This window comes from Melopsittacus undulatus, chromosome 5, assembly GCF_012275295.1.
Source record: "Melopsittacus undulatus isolate bMelUnd1 chromosome 5, bMelUnd1.mat.Z, whole genome shotgun sequence".
Lineage (NCBI taxonomy): Eukaryota > Metazoa > Chordata > Aves > Psittaciformes > Psittaculidae > Melopsittacus > Melopsittacus undulatus.
Window position 1 is genome coordinate 32,277,664 of NC_047531.1, and position 17,308 is coordinate 32,294,971.

General features: G+C 34.1%; 1 protein-coding gene across 2 annotated transcripts in view; it reads right to left on the bottom strand.

The window, feature by feature from the left end:
* The window catches only part of CACNA2D1 (calcium voltage-gated channel auxiliary subunit alpha2delta 1), a 398,283-nt gene that overhangs the window by 31,207 nt on the left and 349,768 nt on the right, over positions 1–17,308 (bottom strand). The window contains exons 19-24 of one of the 2 annotated variants that reach the window (XM_013128868.3): positions 14,597–14,653; positions 10,370–10,441; positions 9,214–9,285; positions 5,497–5,558; positions 3,241–3,317; positions 1,254–1,314 (exon numbers count right to left, since the gene is read on the bottom strand). In XM_013128868.3, coding sequence (XP_012984322.1) covers positions 1,254–1,314; positions 3,241–3,317; positions 5,497–5,558; positions 9,214–9,285; positions 10,370–10,441; positions 14,597–14,653 — 401 coding nt within the window. Of the gene's footprint in view, positions 1–1,253; positions 1,315–3,225; positions 3,318–5,496; positions 5,559–9,213; positions 9,286–10,369; positions 10,442–14,596; positions 14,654–17,308 lie in introns of both variants that reach the window. The other variant, XM_031048307.2, reaches the window with a different exon arrangement.

Sequence of the window (17,308 nt, forward strand, 5' to 3'; positions counted from 1 at the left end):
ACACTCTTTGTTTTGACATATGCAAACCAGATAAACAGTAAACTACTGTCCTTCACACAATGTAATAAAGTAAAGCAATATATCATTAGGCAATTCATCTAATGCAAGCAAACACAATAAAAGTCACTGGGCATTTTGAAGGCAAATATTAGATTGTGAGTGCCATTAAACAACTTTAATTAAAATGTAGAGGGCATTCATCAGAAAAGCAGGGAGCTCTAAATGAACTTTTTATATTAAATTAATTTTATGAGCAAAAGAAGTCTGTTCAAGTATTTCATAAGAATAAGCTATCTTATTACCTTTTACTTACTTTACTATATCTCTGAAAGACTGCAGGCAGAATTCACCTTACTATACCAACTTCACATTTTAACAGACTTCCATATCAAGTGTTCGTGTTGATCAGCCTAACAGCTAGGGACTTGCAGGAAACTACTAATTGATTCAATTGAGTATCAGTAACTTCAGTCTTTCAGAAAAAAAATAAACAGTTAAGCTGATAATACATTTGAAGATAGAAAAATATGTTTTATATTCAAATCAACCTATTCATTGTAAGCAATTTATTAATTTTGAAATTTAAAAGGATATAAATATTTATAATATAAGAAATTTAACAATTAGCTGAGCTTTGTAGCATAGCATTTTCCTGATTTAACTATTACTTAAAGGAACTTAATTTTTAAGAACTATGTATTATGCTACCTTTCCTTTGCAAACATAATTTACAAGGGCAATAAATACTATATGATTTCACATTTTAAAAAAGGGAAGTAATTAATTTAATCAATTTTCAATAACTCAATCATTTTTTTATGTATGTTTAATGAATGAAAAATTAATTCATTGGTGTTAGAGAGATTTGAAACACTTTATCTCAAAATTGGAAAACATCTCAAGGTAAGTATTATGGTCCTGATTTTGCAAATGAGAAGTTAAGGTATAAAGTTATAAAGTCTGTGAAGTCATAACCACAAGAAATGAACAGTTGTGTCCAAGATTTCTATTGAAACATCAGCGTCAGATGTTACAGCTTTCTCTGATTAATGTAAACAGGAATCAGAGCCTGAAGATGCTATTTATACTCCAGCAAGAAGACTGATCTTGTAAAACTTGAATTTAATAGCTACTCTTTTACTAATATCTTTTACCAAAGTAAAACTTTGTTGGTCTCATCTGTATTTGTAAACGTCACTAAGCTGATCAAATGACTATACCACTAAAATAATATTACTGGGAAATTAACCAACCTTGGTGCTATAAATGTATAGCCAGCTTCATCAAAATGATCAAGCTTCAGTGTTTCTGAATCTACAAAGATGAAGAGTAAACACCAAGTAAGTAAATTGGGCTTTTTGCCATTATTTTTCTTCTCAAAATATTTGACTAGCTTTTGCATGCATCAGTGAACTTAGAAAGAAATGTTTATTTTGAGACACTTTCCTACTAATATACTGTGCACTTCTCAGTATGTCACAGTATCGAAAGTATTTACTTGATTTTTATGTACAACACATACCCAGCAACAACAATGTATCTAAAAATTTACTTGAAGAAGACATTTCATTAGCATGACAACATGAAAACATGTGAGATGCTTTCATTATAACTACAATCTGATATAAAACAATAATATTTGGGACATAAAAGAGCATGAAGAAAAATCCTTCTAGCTTTTTTTTTTGCAATTAAGTTTAGAAAACTAATTCATATAGGCATTACTTCCAATGCTACTGAAAATAATGACTTTAAAAGCTGGTGTCACTAAACACTGATAGGACCAGACAAGGAAGGATTAGAGATTAGCAACATGTTGAAATGTGCATGAAAACAAACACTTCACATCATTTTTATTTTACCGCTTTCTATCGCTATGATACCAAATGATCATGGGAAAAACCCTGAGATGAGGAATACAGAGGAGAGTATCCAGTAGGAATAGAAATACAAGTGAAAAATATCAACTGCAGTAAACAGAAGGAAACTGAGCAACAAGAATATACTTGCCCTTTTTGAATGCCACTATCCATCAGAAAGAGAAAGCAGGGAAACAGAAAAAAACAGGGTAAAGCAAAAGGGGTCACAAAACAATATTTTATTCAAACAGCCCCTTGAATAAAAATATTGTGCATAGATAGATCAAAGGTTCAATTTACGTACAGCTGTAGTCTGGAAAAAAGACAAACATCTTTGAAGACTGAAGAAAACGTCCTTCTCATTTCTCAAGTACCTTCTATATACTGTGGCTATTTCAAGGGTCTGTTTTGCAGGTTGTATTGATATAAGTACAAAAGCAGATGATATATTCCATCAAAGGGCCATATTCACTGTCTAAAGCTGTAATTTTAAACTACTTACTGTTTGACAAAGTTAAAAAATAAATTACTGATTATTAAATCTTGCCATATTCCACTTCATATGCAGGAGCAATGGTAGAGGACAATGATTTAGTCCTAACCAGCTTTTCTCTAAACTAACAGTATCTATGCCTGTCAGAGAGATTCATAGTGCTTTTCTAACTTTCCATTTAATAGCATATTTTTTCAAGTTTGTTGTAACACTTGGATAAAGTTGAAAGGATGTGATGGGTTCTATTTTGTCTACTGTCTAGATTAAACTACACCTAATAAACAAAAAGCATTGAATACTCACAAGTATCATTTCCAATTATCTCTCCAGAATCTGCAAATGGCTTGAAATTAGTCTAATCCAAAAATACATTACAAACATCCACTAAAACTATTTGCAAAATGCAAAATAAAAACCTAGCTGCAAGCCAAACCAAACAGCACTTTCACATTAATCTACTCCTACAGGCAGCAGAGGCAATTTCCTAAATATTATACTGTAACTACTATGAAAATAACTACAACAACAAAAAAAAGCTTTACTACTGTAGTCTATATTATTACATTTAACTAATAGAATGTAAAAATAGAATCCAGACCCTTAAAATGACAGCAACAGAGGATACAGGAAGCAATGATTCTATAGGCACAGAGCAAGGGGGAAGGGATTGTCAGTGGAACTGGGGTACCTGCACATATTCTATCTTTATAGAATATTTCTTGTACCTTGGATGTTACAATGGGTTTGAATCATTGCTGCAGATTTTGGGTACATCATGAGAACATCCATGAATTCCACAAAATTTATGAACTTTAAATGCTGCTTTTTTTAAGTGCATCTGAGACTTGGCAATACTAGCCAAAACCAGGGAACCTTCATAGTACTTACATCTGGCCTGAGTTATTGGTTCTTCTATTTTGGCTTTAATATAATAAAAGCTGTATGATGGTAACACCAATGCCAAACTGCAATAGAAATCAGACAAGTAAAGCAATTATATTATTTGTAGCAGTTTTCCAGTTTCAGCTTCTACGTGTTTTGAAAGCAGTTAACACATTTGGAAGCTGGCTCACCACAGATGAGATAGTTCATATAGTGGCATACTTAGCCTTACACTTTCTTCCTGGTCCTGAAGCTGCCTGTTTTTATTTTCATTCTTTTAAGCATAAATATACTTTTTAATGTATAATCAAGGAATTTAGAAATAATTACAAATAGTAAGACACAATTTCTTGTATCTTCCTCTAACTTTTAACATCCCAATGTAAGATATGTCAAAGTGATCACTGACTGCAAAAAACACCGTGTGGTACTAGACAGATTTGCATGCATCATATAATGACAGATTCTCCTTTTACTAATATAAAAGCTCTCAGTATTCATCAGGAAATGTATCTGTCAATACTTGAATTCACATTACATTCAAGATGTAAAATATTTTTTTAATTCATACAGACACTTATACTTATTTTTGTTCAAAAATATAGGTTTTCTTTTTGCAAATAAACTCAATACATGTGCAGAAGAGTTCATTTCTAAAAAGGTATGCAAAGGACAGTAAGTATGTGTAGTCATTGAAGAGGAGTAGTCATCTCCCATATCACATCCTTAATTTTTGCATTCGTATTTCATCACTGTAGAACACCAATGATTTCTAATGGATAACCATAGAAATTAACATTAATAAAGTTGTACAGTTGAGTCATAAATGAGATGACCTTTAGTGACACATTTGCCATTTAAACAGAACATAAGTGAGATTGCTGAACATTTAGTGATAGCCTTCTACCAATTCTCCTCTAGGGAAATCAGGAGCAGTTTACCTGTCATTAACAGTTATTGCTAGCAGAAATTGCCAATTAAAATCTATAATTTCATGTTTAATAGGTTTTATGCAATGTAATTGGATGGGTTTTTTGTTGTATTTCATGCCAGGGAGCTCAGTAAGAATTAAGTCATATAACTCTAATGTATTTCCTTAATGATTGCTAGATTGCACAATCTGATAAAATTTTATTGTGTTACAAAGTACAAAGACAGAGGCAGTTCAACAGAAACACTGAATGCTGAATAAAAGATCCTATATTTTCATTCCCTGTTAAAACTGATTTGTTTGTTTTTACATGAAAATTAACATTGGCATTCTCACTGGCTGTACACCTGGGCAGAACATAACTTGAAAATGGGAACCAGCCTGGCTAAGACTACTGCAACTCAACAATAAATATACTGTTTTGGTAAAAATTTGACTCAGTATTTGTACCATGTAGTTTTGAACTAGAGTAGTTTAACTTGCGGGGGGTTGGACTAGATGACCTTGAAGGTCCCTTCCAACCCAAACTATTCTATGATTATGTGAATTTTTCTGGGACTTGGCAAACCTTAACTTGTTTTGTATAATGTCAAGATCCCACATTACTTCTTAAGTTATGGAGCTGTGTGTTCAAACAAGTTTGAAATAATATACACCCCAATGTTGCATTCAAGGGGGAATGTGCTTTTAATCCTTTACTTCATTTGTTCCTGCCTCAATTCACCTATAACTTTTGCATACTAACCAGCATCAATGCTAATTAGTTAAAACCTGACACAAATAGAAATGGGTTTCAGAGAAAATCGGTAGTGTGGTTCCTGCCCCTATGATCTGACATGAAGATTAGCAGTCCTTGATAAAAGCAATTCCTGTGACTGAAAAAGAGTTGCACAAAACATGCCACATTTTTCATTCAGCCCAAAATATAGCATCTTCCTTGTTAATATGAATGTTAAAACAAGAACATGGAGAAAATTCAAATAAAAGACAAAGTAAGAGGAGGAATCTAAGAGAAAGTATACTATTAAGAGTCAAATTATACTGTGATAAAGAAAGTAGAAGCAAAAGTAAGATTCTTAATATCCATCATACAAACCTTTCCTGAATACTGAAATACCCTAGTGCTATATCTCAACAGTTGCATGAAAGACTAAAACTCTTCCTCAGGCAAAGCAACAATTCTGAGCTGTTAAGCAACTCAGAAAACCCTATCAGCCTGGAAACAAGACAATGTGGTCCTGCTAGTATAGAAAATGTAGCACTAAAAATATTAACCAAAATAAACAAAAAGTATATTTAAATGCACTAAAGTCAGAACAGAAGTGAATTACCTGTAATCAGTTCCATTCACAGCAGTCCATGTATATGTCCTGTTTCCTTTATCAATATATCTCTACAAAGAGATAATGATGAAAAAAATAAATCAACTTGGGAGCTTTAACAAGGATGATCTTTTCTTGAGAAATACAGTGTAAAATCAAGTACAAATCTCTTGGAAGTCTGTTTATTATTTTGTTAAAAAATATAAGTTGAGCTGCAATTCCTTTTCTTAAATATTTTCTAAACATATTATGCAAAAGAATTACCTTAATCTTTTTTATTTAACATTACCAAAATGCAAATTTAAATAAAACAAGAAAACATCACCTATAATTTTCCCTTTTAAATTCATTAGCCAGGCCTATGCAAACCTTTTCCTATGTGATTTCAATTTGATAAAAGACATTATTTCTCTTACACAGTTAAAACTTAGCAGTTAAACTATGCAAAGTTAAAACTTTAATTATACACAGACTTTTTAGGTAGCTCTTTAACCACAAAACCACCCAGTGCTTGTCCTTTCAGGTCACAGTACCACTGGCTGAATGCATTTAGCTTTGTCTAAATATATACTATATCTACAGGCACAGCCAGGTAATCCTGACTGTACACACAACCCATGCTAAACTTACATGTGTTTCTAATCTCATTAGAAGGGCCTTGTGTCTGTAAAAAATTTAACATTGAAGGAAATGTTTATTTTGAAATAACAATACATTAGGATAAGCTTTACCATTCATTTTCTTTTGCTATGAAAAATTATGTGATAAGACATAGTCCCACGGTTCCCCATAGATCTGAGCATTATTGCATCTGGTTGACATCATTATACACAGTTTTCCACTTTGAAAACTACGAGTTTATGCCAGCTGCAACATACTATTATTTTACAATCAGAGATTTGTAAGTATGCCAGAAATGAAGTCTGTGCAGTTGGTGCGCTGCAACATTATAAACATCAGTGAAAGGTACCACAGGTATATTTTACATGGCTTTTGTTTCCTGTGGTAAATTAAAAGTGTGAAAATGACCATGGTTATGAAAAATAGATGTCTTGTTGTTTTCTTTTTTACATTTAGAATTTGAAACCTTCTCATTATACGTCTTCTGCTTTTCAGTATAGCATGATGTGTAAATAATGTAAGAGTCATTTTGGAAAGAAAAAAGAAAAAAGGTAAAAATAAAGAGAAAAAAAGATGAATATATCAGAGTCTAATGCCCTGAAATACTTAATATTTGAGGTGAAAAGGTGGCTGAAGAGATTCCTCTCCAAGCTTATTTATATTTAATAATGTGCTTACACTGTTACTTCAGCTCAAGAGTCAGTACACTTAAACCTTGTGCTGGCAGTCCCTCGAAATCAGGCACAGTGCCATGGGTTGCACACCATGTACACTAGCAGGAGAAAAACAGCACCCAAGGTGGGAGGGAAGAAAGAGAAGAACTGAGCTCTAATTAAATCCTGTTGCCACCAGCACTGTACACCCAAAAGTGAATTGGCTGAAACATTCTTCAATGATAACCCAGCAGATGACATGTTCTTGTACACTGTCTCCCATTTACCTTTGCCTTATTCACTACTGAGTGGCTGGCAACTGTCTCATTCTCAGCTGTTCACCGCCAAATAGCCTACGCATGCTATTGCAGCTTTGTGACCCTTCAGTTTTCACTACTGCCCACCCCATCTGCCTGAATGTGGCAATGCTTTTGTTCCTATGGCATCTTCTCTGTCAGCTGGAAAGCCCCTGAGGCCTTGGGAGACTCCAGCCCACCCCACCCACACTTGCTACAAGTCCAGTCTCTACGCTGTAGTATGAGGTCATCTCCCAAGACACTGCTGGGGCCAGCTGCAATACAAAAGGAAAGCAATGCAAACCTAAACCAAAAAGCAAAACAAAAAGAACATAAATTTTAAGCCTCAAGACTGCAACTGTCAGCTCACAGCAACTGACCACATCAGCCCTATTTATGAGAAAATATATGAAGCTATCAAGCCCTAGGTGATGCACGACTCATGCATGGCCTGTGAGATGAAGCAGGTTTATTCTTGCTCTAGCAGCGTGGAGCTGGGAGGGTGCAATGGCTTGAAGCAGTCACCATCACCAGCCATCCCTGGTTGCTACTGTCTTCTGTCAGAGAGATCCAAATAAAGGAAGAAATCTTGGGCTGTGATGCAAGGGAAGGTGAGGGAAATTAATTTCATTGGGCACTTGAAACATCTGGGATCAAAAGGCTTGGGCATTTCTATTCAAATACAGATTGTGGTTTGGGCCATGCATAACTGACATATTCTCACACACCCAGAGATGTTACATTTAACCCCCTGTTCCCACGCTGTAGCTGACTCCAGCATTTGGAAATGTAAATGATTCCCCTCCCTCCCTCTTTGGGCAAGCAGTTGCAAGACCAACTGTTATAGGTCTTTTTTATCACACAGCCTTAGACATGAAAGTCCAGCCCAAGATCTCTTAGATCTCTTTTACAGCTTTGCTATGAATGCTATTTCTTCAACAACCCCAGTGGGGTTACTGTATTTTTCTGACCTTCTAATCCTCCCTTTTCTAACCACCTACACAGAGCCCTTTTCACCCATAGGCTTGGGAAGACTCTCCTTAAATAAAACAATGCAAACCTGAAAATGTCCCAGTGAGTGCAGTGAGGATGGTGAAAGATTGGAACAGGTTGCCCCAAGAGGTGGTAGAGGCCCCATCTCTGGAGACATTCAAAGTCAAGTTGAATGGAGCTCTGAGCAAACTGAAGATGCCCTGCTCATTGCAGGGCAGGTCAGACTAGATGACCTTTAAAGGTCTCTTCCAACTCAAAACTATTCCATGTTTGTACATTTCTGAGTACCTTCTCACAGATTCTGATGAGTATGGTTATGGTGTACTTATATATCTAAGGGTTATGTAGTGTCTGCTTGATATTAGATGCAGTTCATGTTCTTCTGCTAAGCCTTTAAATTAGCTATCCTCATGCTTGTTTACATTTAAAGTAAAACATTTTCAACAAGCTCCTGCATAACTGTAATGTGGGGCATATTCTGGCCAGAACTGCTCCTTTAGACATCAGTAATGATTCTTCTCATTAAGTTCCCCAAGAAGAGCATACATATAAGGATCCATGTTAAATTTGAGTATTTCCTATTGCTAGGAAATGTGTCTGTATTATTAGAGAAACTAGTAGCAATCTTTATCAGGAATGAGCATTTTTGACAAAAAATTAAGAACTCAACATGTTGTTCAGAAATCACAAGTACACAATATAACTTTAAGATTAATTTACTTATCCCAAATAATCTTTGTTTGTGGCATATAAAAGTTTTGAAGGTTTTGTTTTATGTTTTTCTTTCTCACTACTTTCTCCCTGTTCAACCTCAATCTAAATTACCAAACCCATCCTCACACATCTCTGCAAGCAAAATAACTACTTTGTTTTAGGATTTATACACAGAAGTAGGCTAGGTCCATTTCCTGGTGAACAGAGTGTAAAACCTCATCAACAACTGCTTGATTAATGATGCACCAAAAAAAAACAAAAACCAAAACCAAAATAAGCCTTCTTTTTATAAGCATACAATTTCTTTCACTGTAAGCCAGTAAAACTACCAAATCTGGAGGGAAAAATGAAACAAACTGACATTACAAAATTAACATCTTTACACCATTTCACAGTACTTTTCTGGTTTTGCTTGTTTCTGTCAGTGTAATCTCCTGTTCCTAACTTACCTCATCTTGGGACTTGACCAGTGTTTCAAATGTTTTTTCTCCACTTTCTCCATCTATCATTTTTTTCCGAATCTATTGGCAAGGAAGAAAAAGAAAAAAAAATAAAACAACCAACAAAGAAGTAGGTGTTGCATGAAAACTTAATAATCTTTTCAATGATTCAAAATAATTCATAGAAACACAGAAAATGGTAATGCAGGTGAAAGTCGTAGCTCTTCAAAACCAAAACTTTAAGTTTATAATTTCCAGATCTTTCTAATTAGAAATTGCTTTGTCTAACTATATAACAACCCAGTAGAGTTATGAAGCAAAAATTCTGGTATACTTTGCATAGACCATTCCATAAAACCCCTTGACACTGGGGACATCATAGAGAGAGCATGAAATCTGCATGGATGAGAAGAAGTTTTGCCTGACATTTCTCCTGCTTCCCAGCACATCTCTGTCATTTTGGTAGCCGCAGTGATTTACACAAACATTTTTATACCAGTCTAAGAATAATTCCTCTCTGAAGCAGATGTTTCAAAAAAATTTAAGGCAGAGTTTAACAGACACCAAATAAAGCTGATCAGTGTCATTACGAAAGAAGCATTTCAAAGTGAAAAAAAAGCTAAAAATATGTAAAATATTTAAACCCCTCACATTCAGTCCACAAAACTAACAAAGTATTCTTTAAAATTCTGTTTTCTGAATGTATTATAAAATTAGAAACTGAAAAATATAAAAAGGAATTGATTTGTTGTCAACACTATTTCTCAGTTCTCTCTCACCACAGCAATAAGCATGTACTAGAAAGAGATAGGGAAACACTTTAAAAATATTTCAGGTAATATATTAAGGTCCTATATAAAAGTGCTCTGTTCTGAAGAAAAGTTACAAGCCTGCTCCCCAAGAATAGCTACTGAATGAAGAAGAATAATGTGTCATGGTGTCCTTCAAAATGAGGGTAATGTAATGCATTGCCACCTACGAAAAGTATCATGTCTCAATTTGTTTAATTATAATTAATCTCTATAAATTCATTGTCTTACAAATTTGAAATTGATTTTTTTAATGAAATAGACTCCCATTCAAAATCTAGAACATTTTTTGTTTTTTGGTTATTGTACAGTGAAATACAAGCAGCAACAGGTACTAAGAAGCCAGGTAATCTCACCTCAACTTTAATATCGTTTTCCAGTTCAGCATCTAGAAAATCCAGTGTAACAGGCTCCTGGGATTTAGGATTCTGAAGCAGAAGATATTGGATGATCAAATAATAAGGACAGAATAACATAATGTTACAAATCATTCTAAACCTTTAATTTCAGAGTATCTGGGCTTACTTACCCATCTATTTTAATCTATTATAGCTTGATGAATTACTAGTGGCCCTTTTTCATCTATTTTATTTCATTGGATAGAGAGGTTAATTGGGTGAAAATAAAATCAACACTAATGGCCAGTTTCTGTCCACAGACTGTCATGTATGGGGCTCATGCTGGGAAGCTACTTCCCCTACTGCTGGTATGTCACAGACTGTAAAGGTGGAAGAAGACGTATCAGAGGAAACATCAGATATGAACCTCTTCAGGTGTCCTGCCTCCAAGAGGGAGAGAGAAATGCTGGGGAACTTTCCAGCTAAGTAAGATGGGGCAATTGTACTCTTCTGCACTTTTACTTAAAGTGGTCTACAAACTTGCTTTTATGATGTGGGAATGGAAAGTGGCTCAAAATTCAAAGAGGAAGCAACTGGTATGTTATAAAGTATAAAAATCACTTTTGTTGCCAGCATTGCAGGACTCCTCTAAACACTTTGCAGTTTTGAATGCATTTTTCTTGACATCAATACTGTTATCTCGATTTAGGAGACAGAAACCTGTAATACAGAAATACCAGCAGCTTCAAGACCTAAAGAATGTACATGATGTTGACCCTCAGCTCTGGAGCACAGAGAAGTTTGGCTGGTGGCATCTGCAGTCCTCCTGGTCCCATAGGAGCGTGGGAAGACCACTGTAGCTCTGCTGAACGAACTCACACCACCCTTCAGCTTCTGCTCCTTTCTCAGTTGCAGTCTGCATTTAGTTGGACAGAGTCATCCTCTGTACAAGGTGTTAGGAATATCACCATTTTTTTCTTTAATAGTTTTTTACTAAGCCCCATTGACTTTATATTACGTGTGGTGTAAAAATCCTCAATTCTCATCACTCAGTAGTTATTTAATGGACCCACCTAACAAAGGATCTCTAGAAAAATCAGTATAGAGATATATATTATACTATTTAACATTTTAAATCTGATAGTTTGAAACAGAAGATTAAAAAAAGGCCAGGGTTTCCTTTTTTTTTTTTTTTTAAAGATAATAATTTGCTTTGTGTAATAGGGCAGTTCAAACATGAAAGAATCTCAAGGCCTATTTTTCTCAGTAAATAAGCATTGTTTCTCATTTGATTAGTAAAACCAAAGTTGTCATTAGTGGATACTACTATTATTACAAGAGTAGTGTAATTTATGATAATGATATTTTTAGGTGATTTCAGTGATCATTTTTAGGTGATTTTAGTGATTCAGTTATAATAATTTATTTACAGAGTAGACTAAAATCTCTTCATTCAAATTGACGATTATACTTATCCTATCCTAACATTTTCTAGCAAATTTACATGCTAAATGTACATGTGACTATTCTATCAAAGAATGCAAGTATGTTTCACCACAATTTATGTATTACCACTTTATATTGGAAGAAAGTGACATCCTGAAGAGCTGGTAAAAGATGCCTTCATATTGATGCCTTGAGCATAAAAACTTTAAAAGCAGCTAGAATATATAAAATATATAAAATATAGAATAGTAACAGAAGACAAAAGACCATGAATTTTCTTGAGGAACAAATGTACATGTTTCTGGGTGTATGGAATAATTCCTGTTTCTATCAAGTAAGCCTTACTATTGCTAAGAGAAAAGCTAATAATTTTATTCTCAGAAAGAGAAAATCCAGTGGAAAGGTTGCAGGTAAAGTTTCTCGGTATTTCTTTTAAACACCTAATGATAACTTCAAAGGAATTTTGATGTTCCTAATTATACAGGGTAGATAGAGCCATAGATTCTAGCAACTTTAAGATTAACACATGCTCTCTACTAATTCGAAATACATTTATTGTTATTCAGTTGCTTTTTACCCCCCCAACAAATCCACAAACTTGAAATAAATAGCAAAAAGCTAAAATGTAAAAATAAATTAAAAAAAACATTTTCTTACATGCAATGGATAATGAATATCATGGTCAAACCCAAACAGCATGCATGAAGGCATTGGCATGGCACAGGAGGCATGAGTGAAGTTCAAATTCCATTCCAACACACAAAGAAACGAAGTAAAGAAATGATAAAAAAGAAAAAAAAAAAGCCATCGCATCAAATCAAGGTCAATATTCATTTAAAATGATAACCTGGGTTACCGATAGTTAAGGAGTCCCAAAGACAAAATAGACAAATTTAACAGTCCATCAAAATTCAAGTATAAGTTGTTTGTTCTTTTTAAGATGTAAGTTATATTACCAAATCTTATTTATCACATACCTACTAATGACTTCTAATAGATAAGACACTAAGCATGATACATTATGTGATGTGCCTGAGGCACAAAGAAACCTATTATAAATTAGAAGAGAAAATTCCTAGCCCCCATACTTTAAATGGAAGGCAATTTTCCCAGCTATGTCTTTTTCCCCCAAGAATGTGTTTTTACCGGTATTTGGGCTCCACATTTTTTTCTTCCGAGGTTGCCATTTAGTGGGGTTTATTCCAAGCCATGAAGAAACAAACTTACTGTTCAGTTTGCTCTTCTCTTTTCCAGTCATGCATGTGACATGACTAGAAGAAGCACACCACCACCACATTCACCAGCACAACTTAATGAAACAAAACAGAACTAAATCACTATCAATGAAGCATGCAGATAAAAGGAATGCAGTTCATTTTCAGCATGACAAATAAAAGCAAAGATCTATAAATTCAATGAAAAATCAAGAAGGAAACAAAGAATGAACTGGTGCAGCAACATAAAAGATGTTCATTAAAATGTGGTTATTGTGTTTTTGGGGAGGTTAGTATTCTCACAGATTCTATTCAGCCTTTGCTGAGTTGCAGGAGCCTAGCTCCTACTCATATCTGCAGTACTAATGAAGACACAGGCTGTTAGGGTTTTGAAATAAATAATGGCAAGAATGCAACAAAGTCCTGGGCACCAGAATAAAACCCAGGAGCAACTGGAGTGGGTGGGAGCCCAGAGCTTTTTCAGAGTTGCAGCTCTCCAGCACAGCCAGGAAAACCCAGCACCAGTCAGATCATACCACAGCACACTGAGGAGCCAGGGGTGCACAAAGTTTTTTATATTCCAGTGCTGCTTTCTCCAGCACACAAATGTCTAGCTCAGAGATGGCCTTCTACATGGGGTATAAATGCAGACAATTGACGTGATGAAATCACTTGATGAAACTGACTCAAATTAGATCAGGGCTTTACATCATATTTTACTAGTGTTGGCATGCAACCCACCAGTTTTGCATTATATATTCCTGTACGTGTAAGAAATTCACATAGAATTATATAATAGTTTGGGTTGGAAGAAACCTTCAAAGGTCATCTAATCCAACCCCCCTGCAATAAGCAGGGACATCTTTAACTAGATCAGATTGCTTAGAATGACATCCAGCCTGGCCTTGAATGTCTCCATGGTATGTTGTACTTAATTTTGTTATCTTGCTAGTTATAGTTAATTTATTCCTTTAATGATTTTTAAGTTTTCATTAAGTGTTTTCTGCTCAGGGATTACATTACATAAACATTACTAATTTCCTTTTCCCAATCCAGGTTAATGGCAGTTAATTCTCTGGTGTTAGGTTTTGCTAAACCAAGAAACCTGATGTAAGTAGCAGGTAAAATATGTGCCGGTCTCTGGCTTCCTCAGAATTAAAATGAACACCTCATTCAAATTCTGTAATGTCATACAGCACACATGGCACAATAAAACTTGGCAATAAAATCGCAAGGATCTTCTCTTGAGTTTGGGTTTATGCAAGCAAAGCCAGCACAAGTAGTCACTTTTTTATTTCCAGTCTTCAAATTAATTTCAAAATCGGAAGAATAATTTTTACAGCACATCTCTAATTAACACCTATTAGTAAAGCACGATAATTTAATGGAATGCCCTTCACTACAGCCAATAATATGTTTTCCATTATTTAAAAAAGGAAGGATGCAAGCTTCATGCTTTGAAAGCTGTTTGTCACAGTAAACAGTTCTCTAGTTAGATTTTTCCTAGTAAGCAGGACAGAAGCTTTCTATTTGTATTTCCAGGTCTATGCATTCTAATGCACTAATCACCTCCATCCAAAGTTACCTGTACATTGGGTCTCCTTTTTCTCAATTTAACTTTTGGTATGCCCACACCAATTTGCTGAAGTAACAAAAAAGCAGTAATTTATATTTTTACACTATAAGTAAACAGCCAACTTACAGAATGGAAGTATTTCCTCAACATCTATACTCTCCAGTGCACATTTAGCAGAAGCAGAGACTAGCCCTCATTCCCCAATCAAGAACTCTCTGTCACAATTACACCTAGGTTTTGTCTAGAGAAACAATGGCCATATATATGCTAAACAATATGAATTAAGTTAACAGAGGGCTCCTCCTCTTACATTTCTTTCAAAACCATAAACCATAAGACAAAATACTGGACCCTACCGGAGGCATCTGGAACTACCATTAAATGGATCAGAACCATAATGAAAATGAAGAAAATTATGTTAATATTTAGAATAGATTCAGTAATTTAATTATTTAGCATTTCCAAATCTTATCTAATTAAGACTAATCTTGTTAATATATGCTTAATACACTCATTCCAGTGGCTGTGTTTTTAGTGGACTATCTGCCTGTTCCTTTTCAAGGAAAATGGGAAAAATAGATGGACATACACAGACACACAAAGAAAATTGGCAGTAAAGCATAACATTAAGCACTTGTTTAAAATGTGACGTAACCAACTACATAAACTTGAAAATGGAATTTCAGGCAGTTTAAAACTGTATTAAACTTAAATTAAAAAAAAAAAAGGTTTTCTGTGCTATGTTTTGACATATTTTTCATGTGCACATAAGAACAGGATGGGAAAGTTCTTAATGATTTTAATATGCTTTTGTATCTGCCTTTTGTTAAATTTTCTCAGTTGGGTAAACAACTTTACTAGTTCTAAATTTCTAGGGGCTTCTTTTTGTGACATAATATTGCAAGACAATTTCTCAAAACAATAGTTGTGTTGAACCAGTTGTGATTTGAAGTAACAGATTTTCAGAAAGAAAGCAGAAGACATTCAGAAGGGATCACTGAAAGTATAATACACCCTCACCTCGTCAAAGGTAAAGACGTACTTATATTTAAGTCTACATCTATCGAAAAACTGCTGGCAGAGTGGGTTAAGAGGGTTGTTTGTTAATAAGTTAACAGCTACTAGGAGGTTCAACTAAAATTAATATGACATGTTAAAGAAAGTCCATGAGTTCTAAATATATCTGTCTTTGTAGTGTACCTTAGTTTTAAAACGTAGCTCTTGTATCAGTCTGAATAGCATGCACCACCCCAAACAAACTGGGAGTGAAAAAGTCTAGTCTTTGTAACTGTTAATAACAATAACAACAATAATAATTCATAGTCTTAATAACACATTTAGACATTATTCTACAACACAAAACATCACTTATAAAATATATGTTTTTAAACATACTCTAAATCAAACATTTGAATAGTATCTGAAACCATCTCTGGATTTCCATATCCTTTTATATTAGAAAACTATATAATGAAACCATAACAATTACTATCTTAATAACCCATTTCAGATTATTTAGTTGGGATGAACCGAGTTTTTCACTCTCTAACAAAGGTTCTTTATTCTTCAGTGTTATGAGTTTACATAGCAGTATACTAACATATGTGAGACAAACAGAAACCATATCCATCAGTTCCTCACAAGACTGTGCCTAAAATGAGAATATTACATTGCTTTTATATTTTAGAATTTTATATTTTATATTTGATATATGATATATTTTTATGTTGAATTATATTAATTATATAATTTATATTGCTTCTGTTAGCAAAAAGATAGCTTCAATTGTATATAATAAAAAGGAATTAAAAATAGGTGATTTGCCATCACATGAATTTCTAATACTCTCTAATGAAGAAATGATTTGGTCAGCAATGATACATATGTTTGGCTCAGAATAATTCATCAAGTCATCAAATCAAAACTTTCATTTTTTTTTAACACATGAAAACATTATGCATATATCCAGAAACTGAAGTTCTTCTAAATTATGAAGACTAAATTAAAAACTCATTTTTTTTTTCTATTTTTTATAATGGGTCAAAAGGGATATTTCAGCAACAGTTAAGATGAAGTTACTCGTTCTCTTCTTCAGAAGCTTTTTTTTTTCCTTTCTTCTTTTGTTACACACTTGGCAAAAGTTATCAAATATATTCATTACTTCACCAGGAAATTAATTTAAACAGTTACACAGCTGACTTCCCCAAGCTTAAAAATATAATGAATCACTAAAGTATGTAGATGAATTCTTAATTTTTCTGCCTTTAACAGTTAAAGATGGTGAAGTAGTGAAAAGGGGGTATGCTATCCATCTTGTAGGCATGATAGGGCTTTCTGGTGAAGAGTCAAGAGAAGACAGTTGCATGACCTAGAGGTCAATGACTTGCTACTATTCTGCTGCATGAACACAGCTGAGAGGAATAAAGTGATGGCTATGCATACAATTTATAAAAAGCAGTATTTCCATGCCTAAAGGCAGCAGACACAGGCTTACATCACTTCAAAATTTTCTCTAAAGTGTACCAAGTGCTAAAAAATAACAGGAGTAGAGTGCCACCAAAGTTTTAAATCCTTACTACTTCATTTGCCTGTCTATTGACAGCTTGCATTTATCTTAGACATACATTGCTCAAACCATCTTAATGAGCAATTTTAATATTGATAACTGATTAACATGGACATACTGTTTGGTCTTCAATACTTCCATTGATTCATTATTAT